At 45.0% G+C, this 18,194-nt stretch overlaps 1 protein-coding gene across 1 annotated transcript in view; it reads right to left on the reverse strand.

Moving 5' to 3' along the window:
* USP10 (ubiquitin specific peptidase 10) overlaps nucleotides 1-10,188 on the reverse strand; it is a 63,135-nt gene extending 52,947 nt beyond the window's left edge. The window contains 1 exon segment of the mRNA XM_070388615.1: nucleotides 10,034-10,188. Within this exon segment, the coding sequence (XP_070244716.1) occupies nucleotides 10,034-10,054 (21 nt within the window). The 5' untranslated portion in view covers nucleotides 10,055-10,188.
* Nucleotides 10,189-18,194: the final 8,006 nt, after the last annotated feature.

The following is an 18,194-nucleotide window of genomic DNA, read 5'->3' on the forward strand; positions in this document are numbered from 1 at the left end:
ATAAAATGGGGCTTCCCTGATAGATCAGCTGGTAAAGATCTGCATGCAATGCAGGAGACCCTGGTTTGATTCCTGGGTGGGGAAGATCCGCTGGAGAAGGGATAGGCTACCGACTCCAGCATTCTTGGGCTTCCCTTGTGGCTCGGTTGGTAAAGAATCCTGGCCTGGAGAATTCCATGGACTGTGTAGTCCATGGGGTCACAAAGAGTCGGACACAACTGAGTGACTAAGCAAAGCACAGCACAGCACAGCACATTGTGTAAAATGAGCCCAAATGTCTAAAATTTAAAGGGAAGCATTTAAAAATATTAACAGACGTCATCTCAGAGTCATGATATATGGGTGATATATTTTCTTTACAATCAAGGAATAAATGCTGGTTTTTAAAGTTGCCCCCCTCCCAAAAAAATTAAAGAGAATATGGGCAGAAAGTGAAGAGAAACTAAAGAGCCTCTTGATGAAGGTGAAAGAAAAGAGTGAAAAAGTTGGCTTAAAACTCAACATTCAAAAAACTAAGACCATGGCATCCAGTCCCATCACTCCATGGCAAACAGATGGAAAAACAATGGAAACAGTGAGAGACATTATTTTCTTGGGTTCCCAAATCACTGCAGATGGTGACTGCAGCCATGAAATTAAAAGACGCTTGCTCCTTGGAAGAAAAGCTATGACCAACCTAGATAGCATATTAAAAAGCAGAGACATTATTTTGCCAACAAAGGTCCGTCTAGTCAAAGCTTTGGTTTTTCCAGTAGTCATGTATGGATGTGAGAGTTGCACTATAAAGAAAGCTGAAGGCCGAAGAATTGATGCTTTTGAACTGTGGTGTTGGAGAAGACTCTTGAGAGTCCGTTGGACTGCAAGGAGATCCAACCAGTCCATTCTAAAGGAAATCAGTCCTGAAAATTCATTGGAAGGGCTGATGCTGAAGCTGAAACCCCAATACTTTGGTCACCTGATGCAAAGAACGGACTCACTGGAAAAGACTCTGATGCTGGGAAAGATTGAAGGCAGGAGGAGAAGAGGATGACAGAGAATGAGATGGTTGGATGGCATCACCGACTCGATGGACATGAGTCTGAGCAAGCTCTGGGAGGTGGTGATGAACAGGAAAGCCTGGGGTGCTGCAGTCCTTGGGGTCGCAAAGAGTCGGACACGACTGAGCAACTGAACTGAACTAACTGATGTCCCCATATGACTTCCCTAACAACTCTATCCAATTATCACTGAGGACACTCAAGGGCTATTTGCCTTGCACTAATCTCCCTCAGATATCCCCAAACATCCTACATTTTCCCTGCTCAAAGTTTTAGGATTTAAGGTGCTGAAGTGAGCAGAGAGAACATTCTGAGATCTAGAGGAGAGCCAGCAGAGGACACCTTTGCCACCCTGGGGAGGACCCCAAACGGGCCTAGAACAACCACCTCCGTCAGCAACCCTCACAGAGCCTGTGCTTTCAGACACCCACCACCACCAAGGCTGAACTACCAAAGTCCTTCGTCCCCCAACCCCCACACACCGTCCCAGCATCCCACCCTACACACCAGGCAGTCACCCACCGAGCACAGGTCTGTCTCCCAAACAGGCCGCAGGCCTAAACACTCTGCTCTTCTGCATGTGCTCCCCACAAAACCCCATCCCTGAGCTTCTCTGCCCAAATGTCGCCTTTCTAGGAGAGTCGACTGGCTTCTCCTGACGCTTCTTCTCAGCTTCCCCTGACGCTCCCCTTTCCAACCCACACAGCACTGCCACTCCCCCCACCTCCTCCGCACCCTCCCCAAGCTCAAGCTTGTGGCCACCATGAGCCTGCAGGATGGTTCTGCAGGGCAGGCAGCATGAATGCGTCACCCTCTTCCACGCTCTCGCCGGGTAAGACTGGCCGCCTCACCACCGCCACCGCCTTGGCACCCAGTTCTGAGTTCTCAGGGGCTCCCCAGGCCCTGCAGCCACAGAGCCATCTCAGACTGGGTATCACCCAGGCCCTGCTTCTGGGAGCCGGTCTCCTGCCTCCCCTGCCCTTCCTCCAGACTCGGTCTTCAGTGTGGAATGGCCCTCTGCATTCCTGCGACTATCTGATTAGTGTGGGTGTCTCTCTCCACAGTAAGCTCCCTGGTAAGACGGACAATGCCCATCTCTGCTTATCACTCCATCCTCAGTGCATGGTACACAGCAGCCACTCAATGACTTGCTGAACGAATGAATGAAAGTTTCTGACTATATTGTTCACACTTCTGCTACAGGAATTACCACCCTAAAAAGGGGATTCACCAATTAGCCTGTTTCCCTCTCCTACTATGCTGTCAACTCCCAAAGCACAGATCTCTTTTCAGCTCTATCCTGCTAACGCCTGGCCACCAAAATTCTTTGTTTGAGCAATCACAAAAGATATAAAGTCCTTTATATGCAGTTCTGAATAAAAGTGCCTGGTATATTACAAATTAATTCCAAAGACACAGAATACTACCCTTGGAAGACCTGACTTTGCATTAGAAGTGGTGGAATATGATTTCTGGGGAGAGGAAGCAGACATGAGGAGTGGGCCAGTTCTTTAGGATTTGTTTTTCTTTTCTTGCCACTGCAGTATTTCAATAAATACAAAGGGGAGAGACCAAACATGAATCACCTTATTGACAGATATTTTATGAAAAAATCTTTCTCAATCTTTTTCAAATATTTCACAGTCTAACTTGCTTTTTGATCAAATTAATATGTAGTTTTAAGTTTTTTAACATAAAAATACTTCATGTTTTAATTTACCACTAATTATTTTCTTAATGTTACTAAGCAAAATGTATCTCCCACTCTGCCTCCAAATAACTAATGAATTAAAGATTTTCATCTTTTAGAGAATTTCCTGGTGGTCCAGTGGTTAGGACTCCATAGGTCACTGCAGGTTTACTCCCTGGTCAGGGAACTAAGATCGCAGTGTGGCGAAAAAGAAAGAAAGAAAGAAAGAAAGTGGGGAAGTGAGCAAAGTCTGATTTTGGATAAGACAGGAGAAAGTCCAGGTTCATTACCCAATTCCCCACTAGTCACCAAGGCTGATGACCTACTAACCTCTCAAACTAACCAAAGGTTTGTCCTCTCAGGGGTCTTCTCTAATGCAGAGTTGACCAACAGATTAGAATGTGAATCTGAATCAGACCTTTTTTTTTTTTACAATATAGAAATTGGACACCATGACTGCTATAATTATGGGGTTGAATGTGTTCAAAAAACCATTTCTTAAAAAAAAAATTTGTTCAGGCATTTTAATAGTCATAGATTTCTACAGCACTTCCAGAGTTCTCAGTATACTGGGTCACAGAGAACCACTTTAACCTCCAGAACATCTGCTCCATCCCCTGGCAAAAGCCAATAAAAATAAGAAAAAGTCTATTCTACCTGAATACACAGCTTCAATAATTTTAGAAACAAGAGGTGCTCCAAAAAGTCCAGCCCACTGACTATACAGTTGCGTGCATGCGAAAGTCACTCGGTGTCGCTCAGGGTCCGACTCTTTGAGACCTCATGGGCTACCCATATCCAGTCCATGGACTTCTCCAGGCCAGAATCCTGGAGTGGGCAGCTGTTCCTTCTCCAGGGGACCTTCCCAACCTAGGGATCAAACCCAGGTCTCCCGCAGTGCAGGTGGATTCTTTACCAGCTGAGCCACAAGGGAAGACCGACCATCTGGTTAGAAGACTGCATTATGAGACAAGGGAACAAAAACAGTGTCAGAATAGGAAAGGCACACCAGACAGACCAATGGGACCAAGATCAGGGAGGGGGGCAGTGACTTTTTACTTTAAATGTGTCTGTTTCAGAAACTCAAGTCTTAAAAAAAAAAAAGAAATTCAAGTCTTTATTTTGTATTTTAAAATCAATGAACAAGATTTACCAAAATGCACTCTACACAGAATCTAGCAATTAATAATTAGTAACAGACTGGTTGTTGCTGTTTAGTTGCTAAGTTGTGCCCAACTCTTTGCGACCCCGTGGACTGTAGGTTGCCAGGCTCTTCTGTCCACGGGGTTTTCCAAGCAAGAATACTGGAGTGGGTTGCCATTTCCTTTTCCAGCTCTAAATAATTACTTAAACATGTAAACCTTTGTTTCATTCATTCGGTCATTCCATAAACCTTCTCTGAGAACTATCATAAGGAAATTGCACTGTGAAACGGCAGGCCTTTATCAGTCTGGCCAAGTATAAACGACAGAGGCTAGAAGTCCAAAACCTGCTCTTAAGTCCCTGATAGCGCCTTTCACGGCCACGTGACTTCAATCACAACCTCCTGAGTCTCACTTTACCCATCTGTAAAATGGTGATAATAGGAATACATTACAGGGTTGCTTAAGGATCATGCCAGCCACAGCACTTCACAAACCATGCAGTTTATAAACTACACAACCACTCCACATGCTGATCGCTGTAATGTTTCATTTCATAATAAATATGCTCCTCCTTGTCCAATCACCAGATCTACCCCAAATGCCTACTCTCCAAGTCTCAAATAAACACACACATCTTGGTAACCATCCAAGGAGAATTACCACTTAAATATTAAGAGACAGAAGTTTTCTACAACATCAGGCAGGAATCTCCAAAAACTCAAGAATTAAACGTCATTTTCAAATTCTCTTTTATATCCTCCCAAGTGCTGTTAAAAGTAAAAAGACTGATATTTTCAGGAAAAAATAGAGAGTACATACTTTAATGATGAAAGTCTCTCAAGAGGCATTGCTTCACTCCTCTGGAGTTATAAACTGTCTAAAATAGGAGAGACACATAAGAGGAGGAAAACTAGAAATGCTCTTGACGGTTACCAGAATACCAAATAAATTCACAAGTTGGCCCTAATTAAATTTAAATGAGTGTAATAAAATTTAAAATGCATCACTTATATCCAGAGAAAAGGATACTATCTTTATGTGAGAATAATTAAACAATGTAGACTAACTCATAGCCCAGCTGCTGCTGCTGCTAAGTCACTTCAATCGTGTCCGACTCTGTGCGACCCCATAGACGGCAGCCTACCAGGCTCCACCGTCCCTGGGATTCTCCAGGCAAGAACTCTGGAGTGGGCTGCCATTTCCTTCTCCAAAAGCCGAATCAAAACTCTCCACACACAGCCATGTATTAAATGTTCTTGGGTGGTTCTGGATGTAGTTCACAAGGCCCATGGCTTGCAGCAGACAATTTATACAGAGATCTAGCTTTAGTCAACATATTTTAAAACAAAGAATACTTTTGACTTGTACTCACAATAATGATAAACGTCTATTTTCCTGAACAGTGAGGAAAGTAAATTAAGAAAATGGTCCAAAAAACCATCCCCACCACTTCCGGTGCATCCAATGGCTCTCATGGAACTACAGCTCGGGAGAGGGGTGAGGATGGGGGGGTGAGGGGGCTATTCATGGGACTCCTCCCTTCCCTCCCCGGCCAGCTCGTCCACAATAACAGGTCTGTAACATGAAGCCCTCTATTTTGTTCAGTCTTAAATGCAAGGTTTTTTTTTCCCTACATTCAGTGTCTTACAGCAAGGCATGCTTGAAATCTCTAATATTATTCAAGTTACATTTAATTTTTTTTTCCACAGTAGCTCCAATGACAATATAAGTTTGCAGCTATCACTCTGATCTTTTGACACTTTAAAGACTACTTTGCTAGAAAAGAGCACTGGTATGCCAACTGTGTGCATGTAATACACACAGATAAAAAGCAGCATTTCTCCATAAAACAAGTACAAGTGGGGAAACAAAACTGTACTACCATCAGAGAGAGAAAGGCAGGCAGCTAGGTGTAAAACTTGGATACCAAAGGCACAAGAGTGGGGCACCAGTCTTTCTACTAGGAGGTATTTTTATTTTCAATGCACTACTTGTGAGACTCTTAAATCAGAGAGTGTAGGCTTATGAGATGGTGAGATGGTCCTTGAGCTGATAATCAGAAAAATAAAGTGAGAACTGACCTGAAGAATGACAACCAAAAAAAGCTGCAGACAAAGCCCAGGAGGGAGAGGCCTGAAGAGGGAGAGCAGAGGAGCAGCCCTGGGCTAGGACGTGGTCCGAGCACCTCGTCATCTCTCAGCTCTCAAGGCAGCCAGAGAGGGCATGTCCAGGAAGACTGGCTGTGTCCTGCCCACCCCAAACCACATTTCCACCTCTACACCTCAGCAAGCCTACTCCTGGGACAGGGCAACCCGAGCACAGGGTCTTTCCAGACAGGGAGCAGCATGGAGCTATTGGTTTCTCGGGTCCTCTGCTGAAAATGGGGTCACGACTGAGGAGCTTTCAAATAGTCAGAAAGTGGCCCACTCATGCAAAGTCTACGCTCTGAAGACTCCACCTTGAGGCTTACGACAGATCCTACAGTGCCTGATCCTTGAAACAAATAGTACTATAAACCTACCCCAAGGGCTATCTTTATTTTGCCTACACTCAGTTCTTCCTCCAGCCTGCACTGACAGAAAAGATCACAGAAAGACCTATTGGGAGATCACGTCAAAAAACAGGAAAACTGCAGTCCAAGCACATGCAAGTCTTTGGAATTGAACATCTACACTGCTGAAGTAGCACTAAAGTGACAAATGACAGTAATCCCATGGCCCAAGGCCAGGAAATTCCACTGCAAACAGATTTATCTGTTTTGTGCCACAGTGATTCTTGCCTGTGTGGCAGTAAAGAGAACTGTGACAGCGTAATTACAAATTCAAAAGCAAGCGCTTCCCACTGGTTTTCATACTTGTGTATTGTCAGGAAGAAGTGTCCTCAGCAACCACCTTCAATGTGCCACTTGAAAAGCCAGACCTCTTAACAGCAAGCACTTGCATGTCTGACATTTGTAAAAGCACAAACAAACAAACAAATAATCTTGATGTAACTACTTCAGGTTGAAATGATACAACTTTTCTCAATTACTTGAATATTATAGTCTGAGCACAGCACAAAGTAAATGTGCCACTAGGCCTGACATTAAATAATCATTAAGCTTAGGAATTTTTTTTCTTCCTTTAGTTTTCCTATGTGACCCACTATTCAAGTCATGTTAGTTCTACATTCAAAAAAATCTGAAATAAACGTCCTAACTTTTGCTCTGGAGAGGAATTTAGAGTGAGGCGGGTCCACTTATTACTTGCCATCACTTCATCACTTGGTCCCCACAAGATGGGCTCCAGAGCGTGAGGGGAGGCCCTGGATGGGGCTCTCACCTCCATTGCTGGTCTGCAGGAACCACGGAGGAGATCATCAACTCAAACTTTAAATAGCATATCTAGTGCAAGGACCTGTTTCAAGATTTTGCTGTCACTCTACAAACGAACACTGGTATCTCCAAATATCCTATACTTCAAATAATTTTATTTACTTCAGCTGCTCACTATGAAACGCCAATAAAAATGCTTCTCTTTGGAGAACTACTAACACAGCTGTCAGTTACAAAGATATTCAATGCTTCAGTAACACTCTACCATATGCTCAAAGTTGGATCCAAGAAATCCCACAGTGTAAAATAAGGGGCCACATTATTTTAACCTAGGTAAGGAAAAGATTGAGGTGAGCCCGCTGCAGAGGACCAGGACAGGAGCAGCCACATGATATTCAAATAGGGTGTAAGAAGCGTTACTGTAGAGATTTCACTAAGAACAGCTGCAACGATCACAAACGCTTCTTCCAGTTTAAGACAGCACTGGTCAGTTCAAATTAATTATCCCAAGTCATTTCATCAGTTCCCTCGTGACAACAAATATTAATTAGAGATGTACTTTCACCTCAATTGTCAAAGTTCATTATTTGGGTTTGTTAAAATGTGTTGAAAGCTATCCGCATTAGAAATGTTTCCAAGTTTTTCAGTTTCACGTCAATCCAGGGAAAAGGGTTCAATCAATACTATGGAAATAGGATATAGTCTATAAATGTTTTTTTTTTTTCTTTTTATCAACTGTAACCTTAAAAATCCAATTTTAAAATAGGACCCTTAAAAAAACCTAAGAAAAAAATAAAATGAAATAGAGCCCCGACTGCTAATCTGTGGTTGTTAACCCCCACAGTAAACACCTAACATGCATCATCGTGCTTAGCACAGGGTGATCGCTCCATCGGTATTTGTATGAATGGCAATGACCAAGGCAGTACCCTTAGGACAGGAGGTAACTGAATAAAACTGAATTATTAAAACGCTCAGCCTGACTTATGCAGGATCCAACCATTAAATCCTGTCACATACATGATTTCATTACCTGTTTTCATTACTACTCTTCTAAAAAGAAAATTACTAAAAGTATGAGAAATCATACCATTTCCTTTCCTACCTTCTCTATGCTAGAACTTAAAAGCATTTCAATCATACTTTAAAAGAATAAGCCCAAAGTGTTGCTAACATTTATGTTCAGCTAACTGTTGCCACCTTAATTTTCCAAAGATGTACAACATGCAGGCAATAATGCTGTATAAAACAAACACTAGGACAAGGAAAGCAAACGAAATTACAATCACGTTTACATATTATCACTGCTCATTAACATTTCAATTTTGCCCTGCGTCGGGTGCTTATGATAATGAAGTGAATTATGCCTAAACATGCTTCTTTCATTTCAAAATCACTAAGACTATGACCCATTCGTTCACAATGAACCTTGTACCTATTTTGTAGCTATTTATCTTAATATTTAAGTTGAGAAAAAGGCAAATACTAAATTTCTTAAGAAAAGAAATCTTTGAATTACACACGTAAAACTTATTCAACCACTAAGCCTTTTTTTGTGCATAGAACTTTACTGAGTTACTTTCAAAAGCAGACGTACTAGTGAACAAAAAGTTAAAGGCGGAAAGTTGTAGAGCAAACTGAAGCGCCAAAAATTTAACAAAATTGCAGCTTCCTGTTAAGATCTCATTTTTTTTTTAAATTATCGCGTCTTAAATTCCGCGACACGCGTTAATTACAAGTTATTAAAACCTACTCCATTCCCAAAAGGGCAACAAAAACCAACTGCTTAGAGAGAGTTATGATTTACCGGCCACCAGTTTTCCAATAGCTACTCCGTTCCATTTCCCTATATTTAATACAAAGTTAATACTACAGCACACGGAGTTGATACAAAAAAGTGCAACAACTTCCAGGGACTGGAAGTCGACAAATCAGTGGTCTACACAGCAAGCTCGACAAATAAGACCACATGCTTATTTTCAAACAGAGCAACTGTATTTGGGAGAGTAGGGAGCACTGAGTTCAACTCTAAACTATCTCCCTAAAAGCGTGCTCGTTCCTCTTTCTTTCCACTACGGGATTATCTTAAGTGGCCCCTAAGCCTGAGAGACCGCTCTGACAGTGTGCGTTAGTATAGTGTCAGACGGGCTGAAACGGATTCATGCAAAGCATGTCACTCAAAGGCAGGTATTAATAAAAGTATAGTCTTGGCGAGTTATTTCGAGTCCCCTTTGCAACAGTAACCTTAAGCTGCTCCTCAGTCACTTGAATCTAAAAGCCAGAAAACCAGCAATCTCACTCACCCCCACCCCACCCCACTCCACCCCAACCCCCGCAACGGGGTCAATCAAACTGCGAAAGCAACCTTTAGTGCCACGGGGAAAACGGTGCACCCCCAAATCTTGGTGGTTCGCTGCGGGCAGAGAGGCAACCGGAGCGCGTGGAAGGCTCTGCCGCTCCCGGGCCTCCCGAAGCCCCTCGGCCGCCTCCCGGGACGGCCAGGGCCCCATCCTTACCGCCGGCTCGCCCCGCGGTCCAGCCCTGAGGTTAACCCCTTCGCACCCCCCGCCCCATACCCTCTCCAGGCCGGCCCGGGCTCCCCCTCTCTGCCGCCCCCACGAGGTGGGGCCCGGCGGGCTCGGGCACGGGCCTGGCCGGGCTGAGGGCGGCCGAGACGCGGAGGCAGCGGGAGGCTCGGGGCCTAGTCCCGGGGAGCGTGTCCCGGCGCCCTCCCCCACTCCCACACGCTCGCTCAGAGCCGGGGTGCGCCCGCCCGCCCGTCCGCCCCGGCGCCCGCCCGCCCGCGGCCTGGGATCGCTTCCCGCCGAGGGCGCCGGCTGGCGGCTACCTGCGGGCTGTGGAGGGCCATGGCGGCCCGTTTCAATGAGCCTCGGCGCTCGTCCGGCTCCTCACGCTGCTTCCCCCGCCGCCGCCATCTTCTCGCCCGCACATACACACTCGCATCGGCCGCCGCGCCTGCGCACTGGCCGCGCGCCGCGGGGCGTGGGGAGGCCGGGCGCGCCGGGCCTGCGCTGCGCATGCGCAGCCGACAGGTGGGCGTGCGCGGCGGGAGCCGGCCTGGGGTGGGCCCTGAGCCCGCGCCCCTAGGCGGATACGGCCCCGCCCTCTGCAGACCCGAGCTGCCGGGCCCGGAGGGAAAGCGCGGGGGACGGAGGTGATAACGCCGGAGCGCCTGGTGTGCCCGAGCTTCTCACCACCCCGGAGGCCACCTGGGCGGTGCTTGGCGGGACTCGGGAAGTCCGGGCCGGGAGCTGCGGCCTGAGGTCGGCCTGGTCCGCCAAACCCTTGGGCCGGGGTCTCCGAAGTGCGAGCTGAAGATCTCAGAGCAGTTGCGTTTATGGAGGTCGCATCCACCCATTCATATTTGTTCACCTTTCATTCATTCCACAAACACACTGAGCGCCTGCACTGTGCCACGCCTTTAACTAGGCATCGGAGAATATTTTAAAAAAAAAATAAAAACGCACCCGTAAAGCGTTTAGGATTGGGGCCTGGCAAATGATAAGCATCCAGTGTTACCTATCACACACCTACATGCATGTGTGCAGACAGACCAGTTTTCGGGTCATTGGTTCCAGAAACAGTGAGCCCCACCTGACCATGCAGGGTACCACCTGCTTCGGCCCCTCCAGCTGAGTCTTTGGGTTCGTCACCCGTGAAGGAGGTTAATTAAATTTCTTAACTCATAAGATTTATGTAAGGAGCAAATTAAATGAGTGTGAACACACTGGCAAAAAAATTTTAAAAAAAACTTTAAAAAGCTAGGGAAACAATACTGTTGTACCCATGCTGATATTAAAACCACAGGAAAAAAATCTACCTATGTATAAAGACAAGGAGGGATATGAAAACCCATTGATGACTTATAGTGGTTTACATCTAGTTTGTAACAGCATGTTTTGTTTGTTTTAATGGTGGCACCACTTGATTTCAATACAAGGAGATACATGTGAAAAGGGAAATATGAGCAAGCATTGTGGGCCCTGGGCTTCCCTGGTAGCTCAGATGGTAAAGCATCTGCCTGCAATGCAAGAGACCCAGGTTTCGACCCCTGGGTTGGGAAGATCCCCTGGAGTAGGAAATGGCAACTCACTCCAGTATTCTTGCCTGGAGAACTCCATGAACAAAGGAGCCTGGCAGGCTACAGTCCACGGGATTGCAGAGTCAGACAGGACTGAGCGACTAACGCATTGTAGGCCCTGCAGTCCTTAGCAGGCCCTTCCCTGGTGGCGCAGACAGTAAAGCGTCTGCCTGCAGTGCGGGAGTTCAGTTCAGTCTCTCAGTCGTGTCCAACTCTTTGCAGTGCGGGAGACCTGGGTTCAGTCCCTGGGTTGGGAAGATCCCCTGGAGAAGGAAATGGCAACCCACTCCGGTACTCTTGCCTGAAAAGTTCCATGGACTGAGGAGCCTGGTAGGCTACAGTCCATGGGGTCGCAGAGTCAGACACGACTAAGCGACTTCACTACCTTCACTACTATACTTGCAATGAGAGCCAGGGGAGGAAAGCACAGTCAAGAAAGACCTGAAAGGGACTTCCCTGGTGGTCCAGTGGTTAAGAAGCCACCTTCCAATGCAGGGACACAGGTTCAATCCCTGGTTGGGAAACTAAGATCCCACATGCTGTGGGCCTTCGTCCCACAACTAGTGAGCCGGCACACTGGAACAAAGTCCTAGCACAGCCCCACCAAAGAAAGCCTGAAATAAAATCCCAACACCCGCACTCTCTGGGCTGTGTGAATTTCAGCAGGTAAACTTTCTGTGAATTTTTTGTAAAAGGAGGTGTGGTAAGCAGAGTCATCCCATCCCCAAAATGTCCACTTTCCAATCTCCAGAACCCGTACAGATGTGACTTTACATTGCTAAAGGGACTTTGCTGCTGCTGCTGCTAAATCGCTTCAGTCGTGTCCGACACTGTGCGACCCCAGAGACAGCAGCCCACTAGGCTCCTCTGTCCCTGGGATTCTCCAGGCAAGAGTACTGGAGTGGGTTGCCATTTCCTTCTCCAATGCATGAAAGTGAAAAGTGAAAGTAAAGTCACCCAGTCGTGCCCAACTCTTAGCGACCCCATGGACTTCAGCCTACCAGGCTCCTCCACCCATGGGATTTTCCAGGCAAGAGTACTGGAGTGGGTTGCCATTGCCTTCTCCAAAAGGGACTTTGCAGATGGGGTTAAATTGAAGACTTTGAGATAAAGAGATTAAATGGGTGGGACCCATGTAAACACGAAGATCCTTAAAAAAAGAAAGAGGGAGGAAGCCAGAGAGTCAGACAATCAGAGAAGTTAACAACTAAGTGAGGAGGGAAGACAGAGAGAGTGAGAGAGATTTCAAGATGCTAGGCTGCTGGCTTTGAAGATGGAGGAATGCAGTTCTAGAAGCTAGAAAAGACACAGATTTTCTCCTAAAGCCTCCAGAAAGAAGACAGCCTTGCCTACAACTTGTCTTCAGCCCAGTGAATCTTCTGACCTACAGAACTGCAAAATAATTTGTAAACCAGTAAATTTGTGGCCACGTGTTACAGCAGCAACAGGAAATTAACACAGAGGAATAATACAATCTACTTTGCAAGCATGTTGCCAGGAGGAAACTACTGTATTTAGCTCATGGAATATGGTGCCTAGCACTTTTTAACTACCAATCAATTAGTGATAAGGGACTTTTTATTAAATCCCAGGGAAGGTATGAGTTTTCTCCAAGGAGGTAACATTTGAGCTAAGCTTTGGTAACTATGTCTTTAGAGGGGCCCCATATTTTCCCATCTAAACCAATGGCTACATGGTCTGACAAGCAGGAGTTAATTCTTGGGTCCCAGGGGTTAGACTATTTCAGTTAGACCTATCCTACCTGGAAAATTATTTTCTGGAGCTCTGATAGTATAGAAGAGTACCGGTAGCTGTGTGACCTGGGGCAAGTACCTACCTCTCCCGACCCTCTGTTTCCTCCTCTGTAAAACAGGAGGGATGATACCTTTCAGGAATGTAATGGAAATGAATACAATAACAAGAAAACATATGTAAATTGCTTAATAAGACGTTCAGCATAGAGCAAGAACTCAATAAATGATGGAAATTATCATTATCCAGACTTTTGGAAAGGGAGATAATGTTAGCAAGGGCTCAGTGCATTTGACAGGATGTTATTGCCGATAATAAAATTCAAGCTTTCTAAGAACAATTGGAATTTGGGGAGACATATCCACCATTGTGAGCTGAGCAGCTTCCCAACATTTAAAGACTTTTCTGACGAGATTAATGGTGATAATAACAAATGAGGGCTGTCGCTTTTTTTTTTTTTTAATACTAATGGAACATTTCAACATTTGGAAGGTGTGCATAACTCACTGAATCAGTATTTTCCAAATGACCCATGTAGGATGTTATAAAATCACGCATGAGTAAAAGATCCATTCAAAGTACTAAGATAGATCAGTGGATTTTAATCTAACAGAGTTTGAAAAGTTTATTGAGATGATTTCACATTCCACTTTGCAGTTTTCCTTTAAGAAATTTGCTTTTCACAAGCAACAAATAAAAATATACACAATTACTGAAAAAGGCCCTTCCTAATTTTTTTCTTAAAAAAAAAAAAAAAAAGGCAATTCCTTTTTGCGAACTATACTTTTTAGGAAAATACTCCTCTCTGCCTTCCCAGCTGCATGCCCTGTGTGAGGCTGGATTTTCTTCACACTTCAAAGCGACATATCACAACCAAGCAAAGTCACAAGCAGGTATGAGAATGCAGCTGCAAAATGCAAAACAATGTTACTCTTCTCAACACCATTTTGTTGTTGTCGTTTTGAAAAGTTATATTTCATCAAAAATAAAAAAAAATATTTTAGTTTTACACTGATACACAATGAATTTATGAGAAATAAATTGTCATACATTTTTATAAATATTTCGGTTTTCATTCCTAACTGGTAAATGGCAATAAGATAGAATTCACAAAAACAAAAGTTTGGGGGATCAGCAATAATTTTGTAAAATGAAGAGAAATCTGAGGACTTCCCTAATGGCACAGGGGATAAGAATCTGCCTGCCAATTCAGGGGAACACAGGTTCAATCCTGGGTTCCGGAAGATTCTACATGATCCAGAGCAAACTAAGCCCAGGCATCACAGTATCCAGCCTCTGCTCTAGAGCCCATGAGCCACAGATACTGAGCCCATGTGCTGCAACTACTGAAGCCCAGTTACCTAGAGCCTGTGCGCCACAAGAGAAGTCTTCACAATAAGAAGGCTTCACACCTCAACAAAGAGTAGCCCCTGCTCACTACAACGAGAGAAAGCCCTCAAAAAACAGTGAAGAACCAATGCAGCAAAAAAAAACCAACTAGGAGTTTTGAGAAGGACAACTCGGCACCAGGCAGGTCCCCCACTTCCCTTTTCACGGGCCCCTCTGCCTGCCTGGAACTTCCTTTCCCCTTACTCCCTCAGATCTCTGATTCTGATGGCCACCAGCTCCAAAAGGGCTTTTCTGAAAGGACCTCTTCTCTGCCCAACCACGGTCTCTCCTGTGCTGTTTTTGTTTTTCCCCTCCACAGCACTTCTCACTAAACGACAGTGTGCAGAATATTTATTTGAGGTGTGGATTATCCATCTCCTCCACTAGACTCTAAGCTCCAGGAAGCTTACCTTTATTCCCTGATATTTTTACACACCTGTAACCCTTCCAGATGTTTCGCAGCCTTTCAATAGATAGTTTTTGAATGAATGAATGAACAAGTGACCATTTTTAATTCTCACAAAGCCCAGTGAGGTGAAGATTATTGGTTTCCCCATTTGGGGACTGAGGAAGCTGAAAGAGGGGCTTCCCTGATAGCTCAGTTGTAAAGAATCCATCTGCAATGCATGAGACCCCAGTTTGATTCCTGGGTCAGGAAGATCCACTGGAGAAGGGATAGGCCACTCAGTCCAGTATTGAAAGCTGAAAGAAGTCAAGCCACCACTTTGTTTTTTAAAGCAGTTTCATGAGATAGAACTATAGTTTTGTTTTTTAAGATTGATATATTTATGGCTGCACCGGGTCTTCCTTGCTATGGGCAGACGTTCTCTAGTTGTGGCAAGGGGGGCTATTCTGCATTTCAGTGAAAGGGCTCTACAGCCTTCGTGCTCAGCAGTTGTCACATGGGCTTAGTTGCTCCGTGGCATATGAGATCTTCCTAGACCAGGGATCAAACCCATGTCTCTTCATTTGCAGGCAGATTCTTAACCACTGGACCACCAGGGAAGCCCAAACCACCACTTCTTTTTTTTTTTCCAATCACCACTTCTAAGTGGGGTGGATCGTGATGAAAAAATAATAGGTTTGCCAAAGGCCCACTTGGGATCTGATTTGGAAATTGAGTCAAACCATAAAAAGACACTCTTGCATTTTTTCTTTGTTTTGGTCCCACCTTGTGGCACACAGAACTTCCCTGACCAGGGATTGAATCTGTGCCCCTTGCAGCAGTAGTATGGAATGTTGACCACTAGACCACCAGGGAAATCCTTTTTTTCCCTCTCTCTCTTTTTAAAAATTTTATTTTATTGAAGTATAATTGATTTAAAATGTTGTGTTAATTTCTGCTGTACGGCAAAGGGATTCCGCTATACATAGAGCTGACTCTTTTTTCATATTCTTTCCCATTGTGGTTGATTCGGGATGCTGGATATAGCTCCCTGTGCTCTATAGTGGGGCCTCGTTATTTATTGATCCTCTATACACCAGCTTGTGTCTCCTACCCCAAGCCTCCAGTTGCCCCTCCCCACCCCACCCCCTTGTCAACCGCAAGTCTGTTCTCTGTGTCTGAGGGTCTGTTTCTGTTTCGTAGATAAGGTGATTTGTGTCATATTTTAGATTCCACATAAAAGCGATATTATATAATGTTTGTTTCCCTTTCTAACTTCCCTTAGTGTGATCATCTCTAGGTCCATCCATATTGCTGAAAATGGCATTATTTCATACAAAAAGACATTTTTGAGACAATCTAGTAGTGTGAGTAAGGCCTGGAGACCAGGGAATTAACTACCAACAAAAGTATTGGGTGTGCTAGTGAAATTGGGGCTGTTCTAGAAAACCCCACTTCCTGTTTCAAGGGATGTTGCTGAGATATGGGCTTCCCTGGTGGCTCAGATGGTAAAGAATCTGCCTGCACTGCAGGAGACCTGAGTTTGATCCCTGAATCAGGAAAATACACTGGAGAAAGGAATGGCTACCCATTCCAGCACTCTTGCCTGGAGAATTCAATGGACAGAGGAGCCTGGCAGGCTACAGTCCACGCGGTCACAAAGACTTGGACACTCCTGAGCGACTAACACATGCTGAAATATATCCAGGTGAAATGACAGGATGTATGGGGGTTTGCTTGAAAAATATTTAAGGCAAAAAAAAAAAAAAAAAACAGGGAGGAAAAAGGAGTAAGTGAAGCAAACAAGATGAAATCTTGAGAACCGTTGAATCTAAGATATGAGAGTATCTGGTTAGGTCCTCTGAGAAGCAAGCGGGAAAGTGGGAAGGGGCTGGGGGCAGCGGGGAGAGAGTTGGACAGGTGCCTGGCAGGGCTGTCCCCTGGGCAGGAGTGGGGATGGGGAAGGGCTGGGTAAAAGCCCTTGAGCCAAATTTGTGCATCCGAGTAATCTCATTCTCCTGTTCTAGGCAAGGAAAGAACCTGCCTAGTAGCGGTATGAGTTTCCTAAGGCTGCTGCGACAAGCAGATGTTCTGAGGGAGCATCTATTTCAGGCCTCTCTGCAGCTTCTGGTGCTGCCGGCGATCCTCGGCCTAGCGCTTCAGCACTCCAGTCTCTGCCTGCGTTGTCATGTGGCCTTCTTCCCTCTGTGTCATTTAATAAAATCAGCTCTGGGGGTTTTTCATCCCAGAGCAGAATGGAGCCTCAGGTTGTCCCCCCGGAGCCCCCCTAATCATGGCTTGCTCTGCAGGGCATGTTATCTCAAGTATGTTTAAACTTTAAACATCAACATCCAATTCAGCCCAGCAACCTGCCCTAGGAAGGAAGGGAGCAGATGGGCCAGGAAATGCAGGTTGCTGCCTCTCATATCAGCTCCCCAAGGGTGTGTTCATGCATTTACTTCTTCTCCTTTCGGCCTTTTATTCTGAGTGGTAGAACTCATGTAGTTGAAGTCTCTTCTGGAGCAGAACACCCACACAGTGTATTTCCTCTCTCCTCTGTCGTACTTATTTCCTCATCTCTGCCCTACCCAGGGTTGGGCACTGTCTCCAGACCACAGAACAGGTGCCACTATCTTAAAGGACCTTGGCCAGGGGGAAAGTGCTAAAGAAGAGGAGTAAGCCAAGGTAAGAAGTACCAAGGGTCTGGATTGCATTGATTCTGGCCTCAAGTCACTCTGAATCTCTGAAGCAATCATTGATTTTCTATAACTCAGTTCTCATATAGGAGGAAAGTCCAGTGTCTCCTGCCAGCCTCATAGGATAGATACTGAAATGGACTGGCATGATGAAATGAAGCTTATATCACATAGACTAATCCATTAGCTGCCATGCATTCATGTTACCACTGAGTTAAAGGGGTGACATCACTATTTTATACCCTTTCATGTTTCTTGATCCAGTCACTCCTACCAACCTTTCCCGTTCATCCAAGAAATTCTTATTTTTCATTGATATTCATCTAACATTTTTTTTTTCTGCGAAACAGACAGCTCGTGTTGGAGGAGAGTTAGGATAGCTTTCTTTCAGTCTTCTTTAGCCTAGAAAAATAAGTATCCTTTCTACTCTCAAGTGAAGATTGATTACTGTAATGCAAGAGTTTTGGGGGGACTTGCCTGGTAGTCCAGTGGCTAAGACTCTGCATTTCCAATGCAGGGGGCCTGGGTTTGATCTCTGGTCAGGAAACTTAGATCCCACATGCCTCAACTAAAAATTTGCATGCCAAGTCTAAAGATTAAGCATGTCATAAATATATATTTTTAATACCTTTGTTTAGCCCATAGGAAACATCCTGATCAGGCCCACCTGTGAATGATTGCAGGA

Source organism: Bos mutus, chromosome 18 (genome assembly GCF_027580195.1).
Source record: "Bos mutus isolate GX-2022 chromosome 18, NWIPB_WYAK_1.1, whole genome shotgun sequence".
Classification (NCBI taxonomy): Eukaryota; Metazoa; Chordata; class Mammalia; order Artiodactyla; family Bovidae; genus Bos; species Bos mutus.